General features: G+C 40.5%; 2 protein-coding genes and 1 long non-coding RNA gene across 11 annotated transcripts in view; 1 reads left to right on the forward strand and 2 right to left on the reverse strand.

Annotated features, from left to right (window-relative positions):
• Positions 1-292: 292 nt before the first annotated feature.
• LOC103554266 (prorelaxin) lies at positions 293-4670 on the reverse strand. Its single transcript, XM_008525242.2, has 2 exons — positions 4355-4670; positions 293-735 (listed from the first exon to the last, which is right to left on the reverse strand). Exons 1-2 carry the CDS (start codon positions 4563-4565, stop codon positions 398-400), a joined length of 549 nt encoding a protein of 182 aa, XP_008523464.1. The 5' UTR covers positions 4566-4670; the 3' UTR covers positions 293-397.
• Positions 4629-22846, forward strand: LOC139078489 (uncharacterized). Its single transcript, XR_011531458.1, has 5 exons — positions 4629-5722; positions 8261-8382; positions 17574-17792; positions 20824-20964; positions 21640-22846. It is a non-coding gene; the product is annotated as an uncharacterized lncRNA (long non-coding RNA).
• Positions 22033-24026, reverse strand: part of PLGRKT (plasminogen receptor with a C-terminal lysine) — a 40219-nt gene continuing 38225 nt past the window's right edge. For all 9 annotated transcript variants that reach the window (XM_070589994.1, XM_070589995.1, XM_070590000.1 and 6 more), the window contains one exon: positions 22033-22434. In XM_070589994.1, coding sequence (XP_070446095.1) covers positions 22313-22434 — 122 coding nt within the window. In that variant the 3' untranslated portion in view covers positions 22033-22312. The remainder of the gene's footprint in view (positions 22435-24026) is intronic.

Here is a 24026-nt window from a genome sequence, read left to right on the forward strand (position 1 = left end):
CCGAACCGGAAAACCCCGGGCGGCCCAAGTGGAGCACGTGAACTTAACCACTATGCCACCCGACCAGCCCCTAAGCTATCTATTTTTAAATTTTTTTTTGAGTTGTTGTGTGTGGTTAAAGTGATAAAGATGTTATTGTCATTTTGGGTTAACAGTATTGAAAAAATGACAATTATATGATTAACAAAAAAGACAAAAGTACTTTTTTGCATAAAGAGTTTTATTAGCAGACACTGCAATAACTGAAGGAATATTTTCTTAGACAACAAATGAAAAATCTAAACACTAATAATGATTTCTCATATTCTAATAATTAGCGCAGTTGACAGAGGCATCAGTGAGTGTGTCATTGAGAACACACATGAACATCTATATGAAATGCATCATTAGCTTCATCTCAGCATTGTCTGGCGAGTTCTTTTCTGGTACAACCCCAGTAGCAACACTTATGACTCAGTTGAATCATTCTCTTTTTACGAGAATGTTTATCTAAGCCTAGGTTCTTTAATTCTGAAAGACTGTCATCTTCTACTTCACTTTGTGTCTTCAGAATGGTTTCCTCAAATTCTTCCAAGTTAAGATTTGAATCCTTTAATGCAGGTTGTTGTAGCAGCTCCCTCCATGATGGCTGCCTCTCAGACAGTGTTGCTTTCTGCTCTTTTGGCAAATTAGAATTGAGTCCCAACTTCGTATTTAAAGCTTCTGCATCTTTGCTGATGGAGGATGACACAATTTCTAAATTTAAAAAAAAGGGAGAGGAGAAAAAAATATTCATGTCAAAGAACGTCAGGAAAATTATAAAATTTTGCATAGACAAAAAGGAAAGCATTGTCTCAAGTAAATTAAACATTAAAACAGAATCAGTAAGTATCCTGGTATCTAAACAACTTAGCTTCTTATCGTCGGACAGCTTAAAGTTCTACAACATTACCAAGGTTCAGCTTTACTCCACTTGACCCTCTGTCGTCTCTCATGTCCCCTTCATGCTTTCCTCATAGCACTTTTGACTCAAAAAACTTCCAGTCATGTAAACTCTCTTCTAACCTTAATTATCCTGATTACACAATTTTGAGAGTTTTAGCACCAAAACAAATTAGAAACACAGATGAAGTTTAAATTAGAGTGTAAACCTGGATCAGTTCTTGCTGTTCTTCCTCATGGAGAGCAAGACTGTCCTTCTCAGCTTAGTGTTAAGGCAGTACTCTTGAAATAGTGGAAACAATGTGGCCAAGAGATATAAATCACAGCATGGAGGGTAGATTCCTGGGTAACCAGCGATGCCTACTGATCAGAGAAAACCATGCCCCTCATCCAGGCAGGAATGGTCCGGGGCTGGTCCACCTCCTATGAATTCTGTAGCAAGAGTCTCAGTTGCTCTCCTTTCAGCCAAAAAGAAATTTGAACAGCTGGAGTTTTCAGTGGAAAGAAAACGTACTTCAGCATTTCATCTTTCCTCCTAGTGCTCTCTCTCCTTCAAGTTCTAAACTGGCACCGACACATGAGAATTTATATCATTTTTTAGTAGTCAGAAGTTTTGGCATTTTCCTTCAGGAAGACATCCTAAGTTTAATTCAACCTACTCACCTCCAAAAAAACCCTCTCCTTGCTCTAACTTAAACTTTCTCTAGTTGGGACCTTACTGAATGCAGAGAAAGGCTGATAGTAACTTTCCAAATACTTAAAGGCAGTTGACCAATCAGGCAAAACAATTGTAGTTTCTATGATGTTTATTCATAGGCTGTGTTTTGGGGCAGTCTTTTTTTTGTTTTTATAATTTATAAACTTTTATTCTGAAATACTTTTAAAGTTACAGAAAATTCACAAAAATATGACAGAGTTCCCATATATCTCTTTTTTTAAAATTGTGGTAAGAACATTTAACATGAGATCTACCCTTTTAACAGAATTTTAAGTGTGCAACACAGCACTGTTATCTATAGGTCCAATGTTATTACATCAGATTTCTAGAACCAATTCATCTTGCATAACTGAAATCTTATACATGTTGCTCTGCAGCTTCCCATTTCCCTCTCTTCCCAGACCCTGGCAACCACCATTCTATTCTTTGCTTCTGTGAGTTTGACTATTTTGGATCCTTGTAAGTGGAGTCATGCAGTATTTGTCCTTCTGTGGCAGGTCTTTTTCCCATAGCATCATGTCCTCCAGGTTCATCCGTGTTGTTGTATATTGCAGGATTTCCCCCTTTTCTTTTTCAGGCTGAATAACATTCCCTTGTAAATATTTATACGACAGTTTCTTTCTTCATTCATCTGCGGATGGACATTTAAGTTGTTTCCACATCTTGGCTATTGTGAATAGTGCTACAAGGAACATGGGAGTGGTAATCTCTCTTCAAGATCCTGCTTTCAGTTCTTTTGGCTAAATACCCAGAAGTGGGAGATTGCTGGATCATAAGGTAATTAGAGTTTTTTTGTTTTGTTTTGTTTTGAGGAAGCTCCACACTGTTTTTCATAGTGGCTGCCCCATTTTCCTTTCCCACCAACAGTATATAAGGGTTCTAATTTCTCCACATCCTCAACAACACTTGTCTTTTGTTATTTTGCAATAGCCATCCTGACAGGTGTGAGGTGATATCTCGCTGTGGTTTTGATTTCTATTTCCCTGATGATTAGTGAGGTGGAGCATCTTTTCTTATACCTGTTGCCCATTTGTATGTCTTCTTTGGAGAAATGTCTATTCTAGTGTCTAGTCCATTTTTAGATTGGGGTATTAGTTTTCTCGCTACGGAGTTGTAGGGGTTCTTTATAGATTTTGGAAATTAACCTCTTATCAGATAGACAGTTTGCAAATATTTTCTCTGATTCTCTAGGTTGCCTTTTCACTCTGTTGATCATTTCCTTTGTTGTGCAGAAGCCTTTTAGTGTGTCGTAGTCCCACTTGTCTAATTTTTCTTTTGTTGTCTGTGTTGTACTCTTTTATTAAAATTATTTTTTAAACTTGTTTTGAAACGTTTTGCAATCTACAACTTCAGCTTCTGGAGTCTAACTAAAAGATAATATTCTAATAGACCTGAATTCAAACACCTCTTAATCACTAGATTTTGGACTAACATCTCACTAACATAGATCTCTTCTAATTCAAAATGTCTATCTTATTTTTAAAAGGGGTACAGTGAGTATTTCCCTCAACTTGTGGGAAAAATGGTTAGCTAACAACTTTACAATGTAAAAACAAATAGAAACTAACAATAGAGATTTTAAAACTAGATGACTTTCAAATTATTGACATGAACTTCCCAAACGTTTCTAACTAGTAATGTAAACATTTCTCTTGATCTTCACTTACAGGCAATATTTAGTTAGGTTATTTCTGGTTAAATTATGTAACAGGGTATCATTAAAGATGGTTCTCTAAAAATACTCTAAAATCACAAGTAACTTCTGTAGAAATAGAAATTTGGCCAAATAGCTGTATATAAATGTGCTCGGGAAACCATTTTCAGGCAACAATTTGGAAGCAACCTAAAGATCCGCTAGGAATGGTTCAATATATATGGTAGACTTATGACATGGAATACTACAAAGAAATTTTAAATTATCTTTTTGGAGAATTACAATGTGAGAAACCGCTCACAATATGTTAAGTGAAAAGGCTGGAGATATACATACAAATCTGCAAATGTTAACATGCTTTCCTGTTCCTCATTTAACATAGATATTTTCATTTTCTCAATAAATTAACATATTTGCAAAGTCTTTAATATCTATAAGTGCTTTTCATTTTTCTTATTGTATTTATGTATATTTTTCAGTTATTAATATGACTATATTACTTGTTTGTTCAGAAAAAGTGAATTTACAAAGCAAACGCAATGCAATCTGGTCTTCCGTCCTTTGAACAGTAAATCCCTGAAATCTGTGGTACTCTTCTATTAATATTCTACAGGAATTATGCCCGCAGTCGTCTCAAGTCGAGATGTCCTGTGCAGTTGCCCCAACCGCCAGCACGCCCGTTATCCAGCCCACGGACCTGGACTCTGGGGTCAGGGCCGAGGGCGCCCCACCTCCTGCGGATCTTTGGGCAGCCTTACCTCGTCTGTGGCTTCCCCCTTCTCCCCACCCCTTCACCCTGGGTGCCAGGAGATGAAGGGCACCAAGTGCCTTTCAGGTGCGGCCGTTTGCTGTTCCCGCTGCTTTCCCTCCCTCTGCTGAGCTCCCCGGTGAGACTCTTACTAGAAACGCCAGTTCCGCGCAAAAAGCCGTTGAAGGCACCAGCAGCACTCGGGGCTGAGCGCGCGCCGCTAATGAGGGTCGGAGCCTGGCGGTTCTGGATGGTCTGCACTCCGACAGCATCCAATGGGAAGTGCGGAGCGGCCGGGGGCGGGAGCTCTTACCTACGGGTTGTCCGGCTTCCAGCCCAGGCTCCTCCAGCCTCAGAACCGTTTTCTTCCAGGAGAGGGAGCCGCAGATCTCGATCCGCAGGCGTGCTAATTCGCGTCCGCATGCCTTAATAACGTCGTCGGGCTTCTGGCCTGAGAGTTCTCTAGGAAGTTGGCTCAGTAGCAGCCAGGCCCCTAGCACGTGAGACAAGAACAGGCGCCGCATCCTGGACCTGATCTCGGCTGCTCTGGACGTTTCTGCCTTTGTCTAGACACTGCAGCTGCTGTCGCCTACCGGCCTCTGCGTATGTGCCTAGACTTTAGGCTGCCTTTCCTGCTTGGCTCCACCAAGCTTTTATAGCCCTTGGGGCTACCCCTTAGACCTTGAGTTAGTCGTCCAAGCTCCGCCCCATTTTCCACCCACCTCCTTGGAATCCCCCACTCCCTGCCCGCAGCTCTTGCTCACCCTTCCCACCTTTCCTCCAGTTGCCCATCTTTTTGTTCTTGGCCCTTTTACGGTTCTATTTTTCTCTTTTCTTACCTTCAAACCATTTTGTGTCCTTACGTAAAGTTAGTCAGTATTTGAAGTCTTTCCTGTATGGTAAAGCTAGGCGTGGCTACTACATTAAATTGCATCAACAACAATGAAATTGAAGTTACCCATATTCTCACCACCCAGAGTTTTCCAGCGTGAACATTTGCTGCATAAACTTAGAATCTAAATATGTTAGATTAATTAGTATAGTGTCTGGCGTATCAATCTATAAAAATACAATTAATGAATGACTACGTTGTTGACAAGAGCGGAGAACTGATGACTTTTTATCTAAATCATGGTAAAAACGATAAAACTCTCAAAGCATCACTTCAGGCTTGTACAATATGTTAAGTTTACAGTGCACTTTCCTTCGAGCCCTCTGGGAGATAGTTTGATTATAACCAGTTACCTGAATATGTTACTTGGAGATAGTATTCTATATCTCTAGAGACTGGAGAACACACACACAGAAACAAACCGAAAGAAAAAGAAAATAAGTATGGAATCTTACAGTTTCAGAAAGAATATTTTGGTAACACATGTTACAACACAAAAATCATATGTTTTTTTCTCTTTTTACTGTATTCTATGTTTGCTTATTTGTCGAGGTAATTTTTTTTTTAAAGATTTTATTTTTTTCCTTTTTCTCCCCAAAGCCCCCCGGTACATAATTGTATATTCTTCGTTGTGGGTCCTTCTAATTGTGGCATGTGGGACGCCGCCTCAGCGTGGTCTGACGAGCAGTGCCATGTCCGCGCCCAGGATCCGAACCAACGAAACACTGGGCCGCCTGCAGCAGAGCGCGCGAACCCAACCACTCGGCCACGGGGCCAGCCCCTGTCGAGGTAATTTTTAACACCTAATTTAACTTTTAAAAAGATTCAAGGCAGTTTGAGATGATATGCTCATTAAACAATCTTTCTAGGACAGTAACTTATAAGTATAAATAGGTGGATCGTATTTGCTTGTGTTCATAATGTTCTCAGATTACCTCAGCTCCACCAGGTAAACTAGAGCCTTGCAGGAAGTTAGGGTAGCTAGAATTAAAGTAATAACTCAACAAAATCTTAGTCATAAACAAAGCTACAGGATGGAATAATTGTAATTTCTAGATTGCTGCTAATTTCAACAGGGCCCACTGCATTCGTCAAATGCTAAGCATCATGTACGTCTTCAAAAGAAATCTGACCAAAGCTCTGAGATGGTCAGAGGGAATGTCTTTAATGAGCAAGGGGGTCCTTCAAAACAGAATGGCCTTAGATGGCCTAACTGCATCCCAAGGTGGCACATGTGTAGTCATTCACACTGAATGCTGCTAAGACAAGCAGTTTGGGAGAGGCTTCTCAAAACTGAGGTTTCACGGCATTTCTGTGGTTGACAGTCCTTGCAAAAAATAATCCATTTGCAAGGCTGTCCTCCAAAGTAATTGCTTGTTGAAAACGTAAATTTCCCAAGGAGGGTTTAATTTTGTAACCCCTTGCCTAGGTGGTGTTACAGAGTCCTCACAGCTGTGCAGTGGAAGGGGCCATTCTCCTATTTTACAGAGAGAGGAAGCAGGGGAAGGTGGTCAAGTAACTTGTGCAGCTTTGTGTAGCGTGAGTGCAAAATGTGGGCTTACCCTACTAGTAAGGGTAACAGGCAAAGGGAGGATTCACGGGCACAAGTCTTTACAGGCACAAGTCAAAGGCATTTCATGTTCTTAAAACAAACAAAAAAGCAAAAACACGTATTTAAAGGCAACAACCAATTGTGTGCCATGCACACGTCTGGAAAGTGTAGGAGCTGGGATTGCTACCTATGTCTACTGGATTCCAAAGCCCCCTTTCTTTGATTTCACTGTATCCCTTGGATCCAGCTCCAGTTGAAATTAATCTGCATAGTGAAGGTTAATAGTGATGAATAAATAGAAAGCAATAGGATATATTGGATTATATGAGGAAGTTATTTGGTTTAAAACTAATTCGGCCTGACCTTGTTTTTCCAGAAAGGCCTGACGTGGCCTGTTGAGCATGCATTGTACATCTGCTATAAACATTTATAGTGTCCCAAAGCCAAGAATGCTGCCCTTAAAGATAAGGATGTTGCCTCCAGGATATCAGCATTTCTTTAAGGATAGCATTTCTTCCCAGCAGCTAAGGATTAGTTACTGACTTGCTTTACCTCATCTCGTGACCACTGACCTGCTGACCATCAACTTGCTGTCTTCACCTTGTGACCACTGAACTGCTATGCTAGCAAGGCATCTCCTGACTATAGGAAAAGAGATATTCCTGTTATACATGATGTATATTCTTTGTTCCAAGATGGTATATAACCACTCTGTGCACCCCACTTCTTCAGAGTGCTTCCTTCCTTGGAGAAGGAATTCCCTGGGCTATAGCCCCCTGACCTGACTCATATAAGAAACTCACCCCAATTTTGATATAGATTGATTGTGGATTATTTGCATCAACAATAGATAATTATTAACGTCTTTAAAACAGTCACTGTATGTACAAAGCAGTAAGCGAACCTATAGGTCAGATACCTCAATCTCCTTTCTAGACCCTTCTCCTTTGCCTACCTCAGCTCTCTAGGCTGCAAGTCCTAGAAATGATTTCCCAACGTCTCCTGCAGGCAGCAGTGTCCACGTGACACGGTTCTGGCCAATGCAACATAAACACACATGTGCAGGTTTCTGGCAAAGCCCTTGCTTTTCTGATCTAGGCACTAAGCCTTCTTCTGTCTCCTTCTTTTCCTGCTTGAAACACGTACACTGAGAGCCAGAGGTGCAGGAGCCATCTTGGGACCTTGAGGTGGGGAGCGTAGGAGGAAGGGCTATGTGCAGAGCACAACTGACTGAAAAGGTAGGAGGTGCCTGCTGGCATCATTCAGATGCTAAAAAGGGTTGGAGGCCTACTCCCTAGGCTCATTGAAAGCCACTGTTGTAGGATTTCCTGTTATTTACAGAGAACACAATCTTGATTGATACATATGTATAAGTGGAGTCGATGTTTTATATGAGAAATAAATGAAGCTTACATTTATCAGTTTCTCATGAGAGTTTTAAGCTTCCACCTATAAAGGCAGGGACAGCTAACCTTAACTGCTTGACTCTTGAGTTTCATTTACCAAGGGTCCAGCTAGAACAATCTAGTCGCTGCATCGAGCCTGGTGACCATCACTGGCAGCTGGAAGGCAGCCATATGGATATTATCTGTGATTGTGCACCCCTGGGACAGGCTCAGGGATGGCCTCGTGTGAGGTGTGTGGAAAGGAAGGAGACCACCAACCTGGGGAGACTGAAGTATGGCACCCTGATTGCTCAAGAAGAATTGTTGCTTAGGCAAAGTTAGTGACCTTGCTCATCTCCCGTGCTGTTGCTTCCCCTTCTGCTCTTGCAGGCATTCTCTTGAACCCCTGTGTATCAAGGTGCATATCCATGAAGGCCTGTGGTCAGATGCTGATGAGAAAAGGAAAGGGAAAGGAGCATTTGGTACCAGTCCCTCCGAAAACGTCAGAGGAGGTAATTCAACTGCTCTCCCAATAGAAAATTGCTATCCAATGGATCTAGGCTTTGCTTAGTGTTGCTAATCACTAGTATACCAAAGGGCTAATCTGACAGTCACAAAGCTTGAAGGCCCCCACACAGGCCCTCGACAAAATGATCTTATTGGATGTGAACCCTGACCCTAGGGAGATTGACTGGCATTTCCTGGAGGAGGAGGTGGCTACCTACAAAGCCAGCTGCTGAGCTCCTGAACTTTTCACATAACCACCCAAAAGGTGCGCACAATGGGTGACCGGACTGAGACAGAAACTGAAAGCCACGACTTTTTGCAGCTAGAAATACAAAATATTCTGAGAGCGACTGTGCAGAGAGAAGAGAGAGAGAGAGAGAAATGAAAGCCAATAGGTGTCATGCTGTGGTTCACATACCTAAATGCAGATAGCAGTGCTACCTTAAATGCCTTAAATACCTCTTCTGCTGCTGCTGCCTATGCTTCTGTCACAACACACATGCTGATCCTCAGGGTTATAGGGGAAAACCCCCATGGCATCCCTGTGTCACAGCACAGGAGTTAATTGAAACCTGGCTTAAGCCCAGAGTCTTTAAACCCTATAATGCAACCATTGCCATGAGGGTAGCCCCTAAGCCTGATGACACTGATTTGAGACTTTGGAAGAAGAAATTTATCCGTAAGAGTAGGGTAGAGAAGAAGCTCCCCTCCCACCTCCCACCCCCCACCAAAATAAATTATATCCAGTGATCAACCAAAAGAGGAAGGGGGAGAAAGAGAAAATGAAGGAAGGAACCTGGTTACAGGGGAAGGAAAAAAAAGGAAGCAAAGGTCCCAAATTTGACCCAATTGGAAATCCAAAATGTACTCAAACAATGTATACAACAAAGAGATAAAAGTGTGCTGATTGGCTCTGGAACCTCTACAACATAGATTTCGAATTAACTTTAACATCTGCTGAAATGCAAATTGGCAAACTTTCATGGACGGAATCAATACCGGAGCTCAAATTACAGTTATACATGGAGATCCCAGTAATTATTAACATGGTAATCCCTATAATCCTAGGGGAGCTATGACATATAAAATAGAGAAAAAATAGTTTTGCCTCACCTTAACCGTTAGAACTGTGGTCTTGCCTAAATTCCCCATTGCACGCATTGCCCTAAAATAGACCACAGTAAGCATAGATGTTCTGACCCAATGGGTGATGCTTTAAAGTTAAGTCTTTGGCACTTACATATCAGCCTAACAAAATGGGACCCAATAGACTCCCTTCCCCCTGAGTTAAAATAGCTAATATGGCCCAAGGTAAATTAAAACAGGGTCTTCAAGGATGGCAATTTATAAGACCTAGTGACTAAAGGGTGATTATCCTCACTGCTCCTCACTTTAACAGCCCCATTTGGCCTCTAAATTAAACCCAGAATGAATGAATGGCGCCTGGAGGTGGATTATCTTAACCTTAATGCTATAGTCCCCATCCATTAAGGCCAAGTACCAAGAGCCAGTACCCAATAGTTTTGAAATGATCAGTTCCCTCCAATTAGCAATGGTCAATATTTTGCTATTATAGATTGGGCTACTAAGTTCTATTCAGTGCCTATATCAATAGCCTCTCAGCTGCAATTTGCTTTCACTTCTGAAGGGACACAATACACATGTACCTATGGGATACCTCAGCAGCCTTGCCAGTCTTTGCAGGCAAAGTCTCACTGTGTCCACCTTTCTCCAGGAGCACAGACATGAGATGACCTGGATGATATCCTCCTCTGAGGAGATTTATTTCATATACTCATTAAGACCATACAAATATTCACAAAGGAGCTCACAAAAAAGGAATGAGCCATTGCCCCACACATAGTGTAAGGCCCCACCACCTCCCATAAATTTCTAAAATTTATTTGGTAAACTGAGGGCTGATCCATCCTCGATACTGTCAAGAAACAGCTATTGACCCTCTTAGCACCCACAATGTTGATACAAGTCTGACATCTTTTGGCCCTTGTTGGGTTGTGGAGTCAACATATTCCTTATTTCCAACTTTCACTTAATCTCGCTGAGGCTGTAACTTACAAGTTGGCCCACCTGAAATGGGGTTCCCTCCAACAAAAGGCTCTAGAATTTATCCAATTTGAAATCAGAGGGCACTCTTGTTAATGCCCTCCAAGACACCTTCATTGTAGAGGCTTTAGTAGCCTCCCTTCATGCCTCCTGGAGTCTCTGGACCACCTATGATGGCCATAAATTGTCCATGGGCTTCTGATGCAAGAAACTGTCCTCCTAGGCCCTGCACCATATACCATCAGAACAGCAATTGCTGGCCACATACAGGCCTCTCCTGCAAATAGAGGCTCTGAGAGACCCTGAGCCTGTGACCCTGCATACCTAGCTGTCCACTATGTCCTGGGTCATGGAAGTAGCACCCTTCAAGCTCAGCATGGCTACCAAGGCCTCCTTGCTGCAGAATGGAGCCAAACCTGGACCTGAAGGAGGAGGCAACCTCCCCTGTCCTCAGACCCTTACTAGATGACATGATGCTGGAGGAGGGTACCCCTCTTGCAGACCCCTTGGCTCCTGGAGAGTCCCTTGGATCCACTGAGTGAACAATAATGGGAGTTGGTACACTTTATGGATAGTATCATCACTGTATACATGATGAAGCAACATTCAGTGGAATATTGCAGCTTTCCATCCCTTAACTGGAATGTCCCTGATGAAGGACAGCACAGTTGCCTAATTTCATGTAGTTATCAGCATTGGATGCCCCGGCCAATAATTGGCTCCATCTTTACATTTCACAACTCTTAGGCGATTGTGTAAGAGTTGCCCCAGGACCCTCCTTATTCCCATGCCCCGTAATCTAGAATCTTTTCTTCAGAAGGATGACTGATGCTTCAGGTTAGCCAATGATCCATGTCTCCCACTCCCAACCTGGGCCTTTACCCCAGCTCAAAGTTTCCCCAACATTGTGGCACGGTAGAACCATCTGGGAAGCTTGAGAAACCCTCTTAACGTTGCATGCCAAAACAATGAAATCAGTGTGTCTTGGTGCAGGGACCAGGCATCAGTAGTTTTAAAGGTTCCTAGTTTTCTGATGTGTACCGAATAGTTGGTAAACTACCTCGCAGCCACTGCCCAAAGACTCTGTTGAATGATTTTGGGAATAATTCCATTGAATTTGTTGCTTGTCCAATCCTGAAGAAATTGATAAAGTTAAAATTCCTAAATACACCAGTCTTCAGCATAAATGGGTTATGAAATACTTTAAATTGTATTGTAAAGAGCTAACATCAGTAATATGAGGATATTCTAATTCATATGGTGAAAAACAAATGTGTATGAATGAAAAGGGATATATATTTTGTTACTTGTCTAAGGTTCTAGCCAATGTTTTATAGAGACATATTAATCACTCTACTGCAATCTTGTAACAATGGAACGCATGTGAAAAATTAGTACAAAGATGTTCAGTCATGAATATAGAACCTGAAGAATCCTACTTTATTCCTTCCTACTTGAATTTCAAAATTAACCTTTTATTTTGCAAGGACATCAAATGTCACTTAAATATGCATATATTTGGAGAAATTAAGTTATATTTTATATTTACTTGTACCTGTCTCAATATACCAACCTTGAAAGATCTCAGAATATCCCTTACTAACTGTTCTGAAGCAATTCTCAAGAACTTCCTATCATGCCACAGATGATGTAGTAAAGCTGTGGAAAAGCATATAATTCTGTTGATATGCAAGAAGTATTGTTTTCATAGCAGCAAGTTTGAACAGAACTGTAAATAGCACTTCTCATAAATGAAGTTTAATTCTTCTGTATTTGTCAACTTCGATTGATAGTTGTGATTGGGTATACTCCTTGTTTAAAAAGCGAGGGAGATACCCAAAAGCATTTGACAAAGGGAAGCATTCTAAACTAAGCTGACTAGTGGAGAAGAAAATTGATTAAGACTCTAGGGCAAGTTGTGTGCCTCTGTATGATTATGAGCTCTCTTCATCTCCGATTTAGTGGTTTCTAACAAGTGATGTATTAAGTTTTGATGAGAGTCCCCTTTCTGCAGTTTGGTGTGTGTAGAATATCTGCTCTTTTCATCACAATGAGTGAAGAGACCTTCTTCTCACTAGTTTCCTGAGATTGAGTCTATTAGACTCAATAACCAGCTGTTTTGAATGCCTAGGACCACTTCCCTAATAGGCACAATTTTTTTCTGAACACTCTATTTCCCTGCTTTCAGGTTTCTTGTCTACAGGCCCAGAGACCTGACACTCTGTCTTTTCCTGGACAGCCCTGATTTCAGTTTTATTCTTTTCAGAAACTATCATTTGTTTAATACATGGTTGCATTAGTTGAATTTATACCTTTTTGTGTGAAATGTCATCTAAATGCACCAATCAAATGTGACCACTTACCACATCACTTCCTCTAGTTTTAGTTCTCAAATCTCTCCATTGTGTCATGGAAAATGAGTAGTCACTTTCTGAGAAAATGCCAGCAGTTTCAGTTATCATTTTCTTCTTTGTAAAATAGAACTCAGCAAGTTATAGGGTAGAATGAAAACAGTAACAGACAGGGAACATGCTTCGGAGAATGTCAATAAACATAGATGAATTACATTAGGAAATGTCGAGTGCTTATTATTGGGCAAACACTTTATCTGCGTCATCTGATTTTTCATCCCTCTCAGAAGCCCTCTGAACTGAGTAATATTAGTATCACCAAACTACGAGTGAGGTGATGGAGGAACGGAGATTCAGTCACACAGTCAGGTCTGGTGAGCGGTAGAGTGATGGTTCAAACGGAGAGTGTCTGTCTGCAGAGCTTGAGCTCTTAACACTGGAGATCGACCACAGTTTTCCAGAGAAATTTTACAAACATGGTTTCATTTTGCCCACACAATAATCATGTTATGTAGGTATTTACCCCATTTTACGGGTAGGACTTGGAAGTGCTTTGCCAGAGATCACGCAATTAGTGAGAGTCTCTGGCGGGACTCAAGCAAAGACTTTTCATGTTGAATTCAGTACCTTTTCTACCACACCAAAATTTTGTCTCCCCTTAGTGCCGACCGGGTAGTCAACACGGCCAAGACATATTGATTTGATTTTGAAAATTAACTACAGTTTGGATTTTTAGAATTAGCATATGCACATATGTAACACACACCTTCATCCTTTGAGGATCAAAGACACATTCTCCAACCCTTTAATTCCTTCACCCACTTAAAGCACGTCAACAAGTTTAAAATACCAGTTCTAAAGTCCTGCCCTACTTAAGATCCCTGTGGAGGGATGTGGGCGCTTCCTCTTTACCTTTTGAAAATTTGAGGCTTGAGAAATGAGCTAATAAAAAGGATAAATCATAAAGAAAAATATCTATACTGTTATTTTTAAATCATAGCAGAAATGATATTCTAACTTAGTATATAGCAAAATACCAATCAGATTTTGGTACATTTCACATATGGGTCAAGAACATTGACAACACCATTGAAAAGTGGAATTGTTTTTTTTTTTCAACATGATTTTTAGATTAGTATCTTTCATGTAACTCCAAACTAAGTAAGTTAATACAGAACTGGAGCTCTAGTGAAATAGTTTTAAAGTTAAATGATTCATTTTGTAAAGTGCTGACAAGTTTTAGTTTGACAGATAAACTTTCTCCCTGGGATGTATTTTTAAAATCCAATACTTTTGCATTGCTCTGTTTTTGCTTTCAGTCATCTTTGAATATAGTTACTTGAAAATGGATGCAATAGGAAGTCTTGGAGCTTGAAGAGTAGATAATAGCGGAAATGTTGTAGCATTAGCTCAGCAGATTTTAAATTAGCGTCTTATGTTGCTGGCACCACAAGCAATCTTTCAATAATCATCTGTTAATTTTGTGCGGCTGGTAAGCTAAATAGTAATGGTTGTTCATCACTCTTGAGAAAAAAACATACACTTTGACCAAAGACAGAAGAGAGTCTAAATGATTGAACTATAAATTCAAAGCAGTGGTTCTCAGCTGCAGATAACTTGGAGTCATCTCCGATTGTCCAACGGGGGTCGAGAGGGGTTGCTATCGTCATCTAGTGGGTGGAGCCCAGGAATGCTGCTAAACATCCTACAATGCATTGCACAGCCCCCCACCACAAAGACTTATCTGGCCCCAAAAGTGCTGAGGCTGAGAAATCCTCGATTAAAGCAACAGAATAGTTTCATTTACACTATTAAAATTATACACTATTAGAATTATTTCAGTAATTACAGACCATTAGGCTACTGGTCTGGGATACTGAGTATAATAGTGTATTTTGGTGAGTTCTAAAATATGTTGCTTTAAAGCTGGTATTTAAAGTCAAATTCTCAGTGGTCGAGTGAGGATATTCAAATATTTGAAGGGCCCACACACTTCTTGAGAGTATCTGTATCCCATACAGAAACTAGTCAGTGGCTCAGGACTCAGTCCTCTTCTGCTGAGGAGGAGGTTCTTGGTTACCAGGGCCTTTGTTCCATGGTTGCTTTGGCCTTGAAATCCTGCTTTCTGCTCGCTGGCATTGCCAGAATGACTCACTGGAGAACTTTTCTCCAATCAGCATGAATACTCTTTAGTGAAAACTATATTCAAATTCTAAATCAAATGATCTGACCAATAAAATCAATACCATTAACATATAATTTAAAGTACTTTTGTTTCAAAAATTCTAAATATATATTAGATGAGAAATGTTACAATTCAGTTCTTTCCCTCTTCTTCTTCCCTTCGCTTTCTGAATAATTCCACACTAAAGCTATAGGAGGGACAAAACAGAGGAAGTGTCCACGCTGGCAGGGGTAAGAGAAGACTGTGGTGGCTCAGAGGAGAGTATTGGAAGCTGAGAAGAGTGAGGAGGGCATCCACACTAGGGACAGGGAAGAGGGAAAGTGGTCCAGGTATGAGGGCCTCAACTTGTTAAGGAGGGCTTCTGCACAGTGGAGCAGGCTAGTGGTGTTGGCATTTGAGTGGAATGAGGAGCACATCTATCTATGTGATGGGTGGCCCAGCATGAGTGGTTGGAGCTCAGGCAGGGTGAGGAGGGGGATCTGGGTAGGAGGGCTTCCCGGCACAGGGTGCTGACACCCAAGCAGGCTGAAAAATACAAAAAGAAAATCAGATCATGCCTTAGAAATCCTGATGGAAAATTATTAATAATCAGGACTTCTGTACCCAGCCAATCCATCAGGACCTTTTTGATATGTAAGGTCTCAACATTTTTCCTCCATTCACTCTTTCTCAGAAAGCTACAGGAGGCTGAGTTCCAGCAAATGAGGGAGCACAACGTAGAATATAGGAAACAAAAGACACAACACAGGAACACGAGAAGGGAACCCGCACCATCGTGGTGAAGGGACAACTCAGGAGGAAAGCTGAGTACCAGATGTAGAGGGACAACAGTCCAGGGGAGAGCAGGTCAGAAGTCCCCACATTCTTCAAGAAGATATTGATTGAAAAATGGATGTGACTGGATGTCTTCCGAGGAGATTTAGAAACCAACAAAGAGTTTGAGGTTAAGGGAGTGATATTTATATAGAACATTAAGCACATAAAACAACAGTCAGACTTACTAATTCCAGAGAAAGCAGGAAGCTGAGCAAGAAAGGGAAAGCAATTGTACTTTACTACATGGCACAGTTGTGAAAAGTGTTCTCATCAGTGTAATGTAAACACTGAACACTGATCCAACCAAAATGATCACATAACAGTACTGGTAGGATGGGGGAATGGGAAGGATGCAAGTGAGTGGGAGTTGTGCCGGACGTGGTGGGGTGTGAGAGTTAAGAGAGCTAATTCTTCATGGTCTATATGGTATGTCAAAAAGAATATATTTTAAAAAGTTGAAATATTAAGAAGTAGCTACACTGGAATGTTACTTAGAGATGTAAAGTTAAACAAAGTAACACTGTCAGTAACTAAAATATGAGTTGCTTTCAACTACTTCCCATTGGCCCTTACAATTTTGGTTTGAGCTAATCTGACTTCCAGTTTCTAACACCTGCATCTTTGGCCTGAGGGTTTTCTCCAGCCTCCAGAGCCCACTTTGCCTGAACTCCGTAAGTGCTGGGGGAAAATGCACCAGGAGCAGCCCTCCACTGATGAACTCAAGAGTGGGTTATAAAACCCCAGCTCTTTCACTCCTTGGGTGCCATAACTCTGGGGTGAAAGGCAGGGCGTCTTCCAAACCATTTCCCGGAGTCCCCAGCAGGATTAAGCACCAATTACCCACAGAGGTAACTTCCTGGGTCACACTTCATTTACTAGCTTCCTTCTCTGTCCTATCCTACTTCCCCACTAGCATTTCTGGGATCACCTTTCAAATCAATAACTTGCTAAAGTCATTATTGCAAAGTCTGCTTCAGGGAGATCCTACATGGAGACAGCTAAAAGAGATAGAAGTGAATATCTCTGAGCAAAAGGAGAACGGAATGTCTTAACTATGACCCATGAGCCTATCTGAATTTTTCCTTTTCCTAAAACACTGTTAGTCTAGTAGGAAATTGATGTCTCTCCTTGAATTGCTCAGGGGAACTTGTAAAAGAAGCTGAACAGAACCCCCTTTGCCTGCCTCGTTCGACTTTCAGGCTGTTTCAGAGGTGGCGGGCTTGTCCTAAGCCTTCAGTTCAGACAAGGGAACTGGCTGGAAGGCCAGTCCAGTACCCTGTGTTTCCAAGCACTATTGAGTCAGGGAAGTAACTATCGATAGGCACAGACCGTATTCAAACCCTACGTGTCTTTTTATTATTACTAGTTTGAAATAGGGAGCATTAGTTGGACTCTTTTCAAAATTCTTAGTTCCTTAAGGACGAAAAGAAAAGTATTCCAGCGGCCACGTTTTTTTCTCTGCAGTATTTTAACAAGACGTGGAATTGTCAAGTACCTCAGAACCCATATTGAGTTCCTAGCGCTCTCTCTTCTGTTGCTTTTTTTCCCAAAATTACCTTGTTGGGTAGAGTTGGTGTTGCCTTCTACTCAAGTCCTATCTTTATCAGCAGTAAATTCATGGTGTTGGGTTGGTGGGAAGAGACGGAAAAACTGTTACCTCTATTCCTGAAAGCCTGACATCCTGACAGTTTTTCACAGACCTCCCTTATCACATTTCAGGGTCTACTAATATCTCTAATCCATTGACTTTCACATACAATCAAGAGCTGTTCTCTTACAGGTTTTTGAAATGTTCACCAAGCTGGAATCCCAGATTGCCAATCTAGGACATGACTTGATGTGGACACATCCTGAACTCTGTCCTCCTATGAAATGAAACGTGTAAACCAACTCACATTCAGGGTCTGCCTGTCCATCATGTTCAGGCAGAGCAGAAGACATTCATAGACTGCTGCTGACCACAGATGAAGTCCCCCAAGAAAAAAATAAATCAACTGAGGTTAGTGCTCCATCATTCAGCCTCGTGACACTTGTGGACTGACAAATTGTGAACCAGAAATGTCATCCAAACCTCAGTCTCAGTGAGGCCTATGAGTCTTTAATCAGTGAGATGTGGATTTCCAGTTGCTTTTATCAGTAGTCATGATGAATTGGTACTGCCCCAGCCATACTTCTTAGTGTCATCCAAGTAGTCTGAGAAACGAGTTAGTATAGCTGAATAGACTGGCGTGTGAGGGGATCCCATGGGTGACTTTGGTCCCTGGGGGCTCAGCTCCTCCACCTAAGCCAGTAACTGAACTCTGGCAGCCATTCTTGGCTGTTTGCTGTGAAAGGCATTTGACTCAGCTCCATCCCTCTCTTCCTTGCCCCTCTTCTTATTTTCTAGGCCTCCTCACTCCTCCTCCCCTTCCCCCAGCCAGTCTGGGCTTTCTGGTGCACGGGCAGCCCAAGTACTGTTCCAATCTTCATAACCTTCAAGACTGACCCAAAGTTACTAGTAGAAAAATCAGCAAAGATCCTAAATAGCTCCGAATATTAGAAACTAATTTCTGCACGTTAGATAGTTGATAGTATGCAGGGTATTCCTGAAATCTCCTGAGCACATCCACAAGGCCAAACCTGAGGCAGCATTTCCATGCCTCTTGTAGAACAGAAGAACAGACACTCTCCAAGGCCAAGAGACACCACAGCACCTGAGCAATGGGCTTTATTTAAAAATATTTTCCCAGCAAGAATTTGTTCCTTTCAAAAGAGTGGAGCAGAAAAACTATCTAGCTTTTGGCTATTGTCTCTGGAATATCACATTTGAACATGTGTATATTAAAACTGTTGAAATCTATAAAATAGATTATCAATTTCACATTGCTCATATTTGGATTACATTGGTTGTAGAGTACTTTTACAATCTGAGTCTGCTCCCTCTCCATCCTCTTCTAACCCGTGCCCTTCTAACCCCACCTCAGACTACTTTCTAAGGCTCTGAGGCTAAACATATGTGATAGTCTTCAAAAATGATCTCTGATTTTGACTTTGATTGTCACTGTCCTTTCAGAGTAAGGTAGCATGTTGCATTGGAAAGAATCCATGGATACCAAACACCAAGATTTTAGTACAAACTACCATTCCCAGATGTGGAACTTTAGGTAAAGCACTAAGGGCCTCCAGTTTCTCTAGTATAAAATGGGAGCTTAGACCAGACGATTTCTAAAGGTCTCCCTTCTCTCTTTAACATCTTGACCATAATTTCAGTATTTGCTATTAAAGCTGTTTTGAGTAGATTTGGGGCACTGCTATCATCTTTTACAGTGTAGTTAAGTACTACATCATAAAGCACCCTTCAACGTTACCCACAAACATAAACTAAGTCGGCTAGAACACCATAGAAACTTGATTTACTTGTAATTTTAGTTCCTGTAATTTTAGCCTCAAGTTATTTCATTTAAGTATGAATTTGAAACATTCACAATGCTTAGATGCTGCGATGTCATAACTGCATTTCTACTATTAGAATACTATTTTACTCTTACAAAATGATTTCCAAGAAGGGTTGTTGTGCTGCAGAGAATTTCTGGGCCCATATTTATTTCCTTCCAACCACAACTTAACCTCCACATAACCTAAGAGAGTCTTTGCATTGTTTTGGTTGGGCCAGCAGTGTCTTGGGAGAGATGGACAGCCACTTGGAGTGTGGATGAGGTTCCCCCCCTACTTTGTTTCTAATCACTGACAAACACACTGAGTGAGATTACCACTATTTTAATCTCTAAATCTTTGTTCATAATCAGACTTAGTTTCTTATCCTTTTCTTAATACACTTTCTTACAATGATTTCCTCGTTCTTCTTGTTATATCACAAAAATCTGTGGTTATAAGCCAACTGAACAAACACCATGTCAGGTCCAGTATTTGGAAATGTCAGATGTCTCGTTGGTAATCAGGGCTTAATAATAATAAATATAATAATAATTAATGCAAGTATTAATTAACACAAATGGCCAAGAACTAGCTCAAAAAGTGTCAGAGCAGAAATGTTTGTCCTTTCAATTATAAGGTACTGTAATAATAAATAAAAGGAAAAGCTTTGGATAATCAGTAATACCAAAGAGAATTGGGATATATTTTAATACAGTTGAGTTGCAAAGCCATTATTTAAGAGCTCTGCTTTGATTTTTTGCCTCAGAATTGGGTACAAACAAAAATGTGAGCATGTGTGTGTTTAGCAGAGGCTCTATTGAGTAACAATTATTAATGAACTCAGAGCCAACGCCAGGCCGAGAAGCCAATACAGCTGAATGGCCTGGTGATCCAGAGGGACCTCAGAGCCTGCTATGTTGCATAGCAACACACATCCCACATAAGGTCTTTAGCCAGTCAACTCTTGCAGGGGGCTCAAACCCATTCTTGGTAAGCTCCGGCTAGACTATGTCAGGAAGGTTTGGACAGCCTGATTGAATTTAAGGGGAAAGAAATACTTAGAATTCTAGTTTCTGGATGGTCTATGAGTCAGTGCTAGATCTTAGGCATCCACTAGACCCCAGTGTGCTTCCCAATCACTTCTTTCCCATGTTTTGCAAGGACTCCAGAAAATCCATGCGGATTACATGAAGGGAAATCACCTTCTCCTCCCTCCATTAACCTCAAACTGGTTTCCCAGTCTTGCTCTTCTTTCTTTTCATTTTCCTGAATCCATCCCCAAGGCCAGAGCCTTAGTTCAGGCCCTGATCAATACTCAGGTGGACCAGTGCAGTTCTTCATTGACTGGGGTCTGGGATCTTCGCCCTCTAAGGGAGTAATCCCTGTAAAATCCCAGTGCAGATTGTTTCACACTCATCACCCTCAGGATAGAATGCAAACTCCTTGGTATTACACCCAATGCCCTCCAGGAGTAGAGCTGTCCCTCCAGGATAATTTCTTAACAAGTCTCCCAGGAGAGGAACTCCTTGCCCCAGGCAAACTGAATGACCAGCAGCAAATCCCCTGGACTGGGCACGCATGGTCTGGCATTTAATCAATCTCCTTCTTCTGCTCAGGATGCCTTTCCTCTTCACCTCCTCGTCTTCATGGAGAACTTCAGTGCATCCTTCAAGACGTGGCCCAAGTTTCTCTACAACTATAATTGTATCAAAACCATTTGTTGATACGTCCTCAGCTACTTGAGGGTAGCAGCCAAGGTATTCATGTTTATTTCCCCTCTTCAGATTTCATCTCCTAATCCTCTATCTGGTCTTCTTTCTGTTCTTCAGCTATGTGAAGTCTCCGAGCTTTTCCTCTGGCTACTCCCTTTGCCTGGAAATCCCTTCCCTGTCCCCATACTTACTGTTCTCAGAAGTGGCTCATTCATCATTCAGGTCTCAGCTCAAATGTCACCTCTGCAGAGAGGCAGTCTCTACTGTCCCAGATCTAAAGTAGTCCCCCTCCCAACAACCTTCCAAACATTCTCTTATTATCCTGTTTCATTTCTACTGAAGTATTTGTCACCATCAGAAATGATCTTGTTTATCTCTGTGTTTATTTGTTCCTCTCCCCTGTTCTCTCATTCCTCACTAGAACATATTCCTCTGCCCGGCATGCAGTGTCCTTGTCTACATTCATTCATGTAGTCCTAGTGCTTACAACAGTTCTTGACACGTAGTAGGTATCAATCAATGTCTTTGGGATTAGTGTATTATATGTAGGATTTGTAATTCTAAGAATGGGTATAAATAGGATTATTTTATGAGTATAGGTCTCCTGACGAGTGGAGATAAAAAGGTGAGCATGCTAATCAACCTCCCCCTCCTTCCCATCTCTTTAGCAACTATGCCCTGAGTCATTATTTGAATATTTTTACGTTTTGTCTTTCACAGCTGTCTTTATTTGTCAAGAATGTGTTAAGGCCTAACTTTTTCAAGGCCTTTTAGACCATAGACACTGGAGCCAAACTATCTAGGTTCAAGTCCCAGTTCTGTCCATATGTGACCTTAGGCAAGTAATTCAACCTCTCTGTGCCTCAGTTTCCACATTCCTAAATTGGTGCCTGCCTCATGGGATTGTTGGGATGATTACAAGAATATATGCAAAACACTCAGAACAGTGCCTGGCCAAAGTAAGTGCAATATATATGTTAGTCATTAATATTAGTTGTTTTCTATCATGTGGAGACAGGACACAATCGACAAAGCAAAAATAGAAGGAGTAACTGTGGAAGATGAATGTAATGGGGAAAGCATGTTTGACAGAGAAATGAGAGCAGCAGGACATTTGCTTCCAGGAATTCAAAACAATACAGTTTATTAATTTTACATTTAGATATTTGTAACACACACATGTAGGAAATCTGATAGTTATTTAGAGTACCTCCATGATTTTGTGTTGAATGTTATAAATTTTATTTTAAAATAGTTTAACAAAACTCATCTTGCATTTTAATTTTTTAAAATAAAACCCATTATATCAAAGTCTTGAGTATTTAAAAAATTGTAAAAGCCATGATTCAAGTCAACAATTCTTTGTTTTGATATTTCGTGGGTAAACATGATTTCATTTGTCTATGAAGAATTTACTCTGTTCTCTTCTGGCTTTTTCAAGGCTTTCAAAAGTGATCATTCCTTTTGGCAGCTGCAACTTACTCTTTTCTGTTTCCAGTATGTTCTCAGCTTCACCTTAAATAAAGTACAGAAATATGCAAGGTGAAAAAGGGGTCTTTGGTGTTTTGTGAGAAGGCCTAATTACAGGGATAGGCTGTAACACTGTGTAGAGGCATGTCCCTAAATCTCACAGTAAAATATTTCACTCCTTGTCCTCAAGGTCATTCTTTCCTTTGCGAGGAAAGGAATTCTGAATATTCAAAGAGGGATACATCAGATGCCATAGATTTTATTTGAAGAAGACAGCATTTTAAAATGTAGAAGAGAAAGAATACCAAGTAATACTTTTTTCCCTGAAGGAAAGTCAGGATGATAAATATTAGTTGTGTTTGGAGGGGTTTGGTGTGGAGAAACCACATATAGTCCTTCCTATTGCCCCTTAATATGTCACAAATGACACGAGAGAAAATAAAGTTTATTAAAAATTCTAATTTTTCAGGAAAGCGAATCTTTGACCTGAAACCACTTATAAATACCCAAAATAATATTAAATGTTCTTTAGTCTGTATACATACACATACATACATATACACATTTTTATAAACAATTCCTCTTTCAAATAACAGTTAGTAATTTTATGGCCCAGTGACATTTGCCAACTTTTATTGTTAAAGACTGATTAATAGACTTTTTAAAAATTATAATACACATTGTTAACATTCCATAAGACTTCCTTGGGAATGAAGGCAAAAGTTTTCCTTAAGTACTGCTCTTTTGGCACATAATTAATTTGTACTCCAAACGCAACAGGACAGGCTACAATTTTCAAATTATAAGAACGTTTCAACCATCTGCAAATGTCTTTTTTTGGCCTCAGTCTTAAATAGTAATAAAAATCATTATAAATTATATATAATTAGGCAGGCCTTTGATGACAGACCACATGTTTCAATGTGAGGATGCCTCGCACATGGCAAATTCTCTGTATGTGTTTACAGAATGCCTCATGATAAATTCAGTCAAACAAGGATTGTATTTTGGGGTTATCACTAGTTAACAGGGCTCAGTGTTATAACCTAAACTTTCTAATATGGCAAGTTTCCTGGTGTATTCTAAAGTTGTATTTTTTTAACAGGAAATTCCCACAAGGTGCTTGAAAGTTTAAAATTTTATATTCTGTAAACTCTGATGGACCTGTAATAAAACTACTTCAGAAATATACAATCAAAATGCTCCTAGAAAATAAATTTGCTCTCCATTAGTAATATGTTCAAGTGAATGCTATATAATAGAGTTGAAATTTCTTAATACTACATATTAACTTTTATGGGGCGCACTGAATTCTAATGTCCAGATAAACAACGAGACATAGGTGAGCTAAGATTAATGAGTTCTTAAGCAGATGAGTAATGTGAAACTGAGCAGGTTATTGAAATGAGTTTTAACATTAGTAAATCAGTTGTGTACAGTTAGTTTACAGCTTAAAGTGAGATTGTACTCCAACAGTTAACTTGTAGAACAGGGTTTTTGAATTTAGAATACACTTTCCCATAGTAATAATGCTATACATCAGTTTCTAGGCCATCAACAAAAAACTGTTTAGCCTGCAATATAGCTGAACTATGATATCAATAATGCCTGACTCCAAAGGACATTTTAGCATAGTT

This window comes from Equus przewalskii, chromosome 22 (genome assembly GCF_037783145.1).
Source record: "Equus przewalskii isolate Varuska chromosome 22, EquPr2, whole genome shotgun sequence".
Lineage (NCBI taxonomy): Eukaryota > Metazoa > Chordata > Mammalia > Perissodactyla > Equidae > Equus > Equus przewalskii.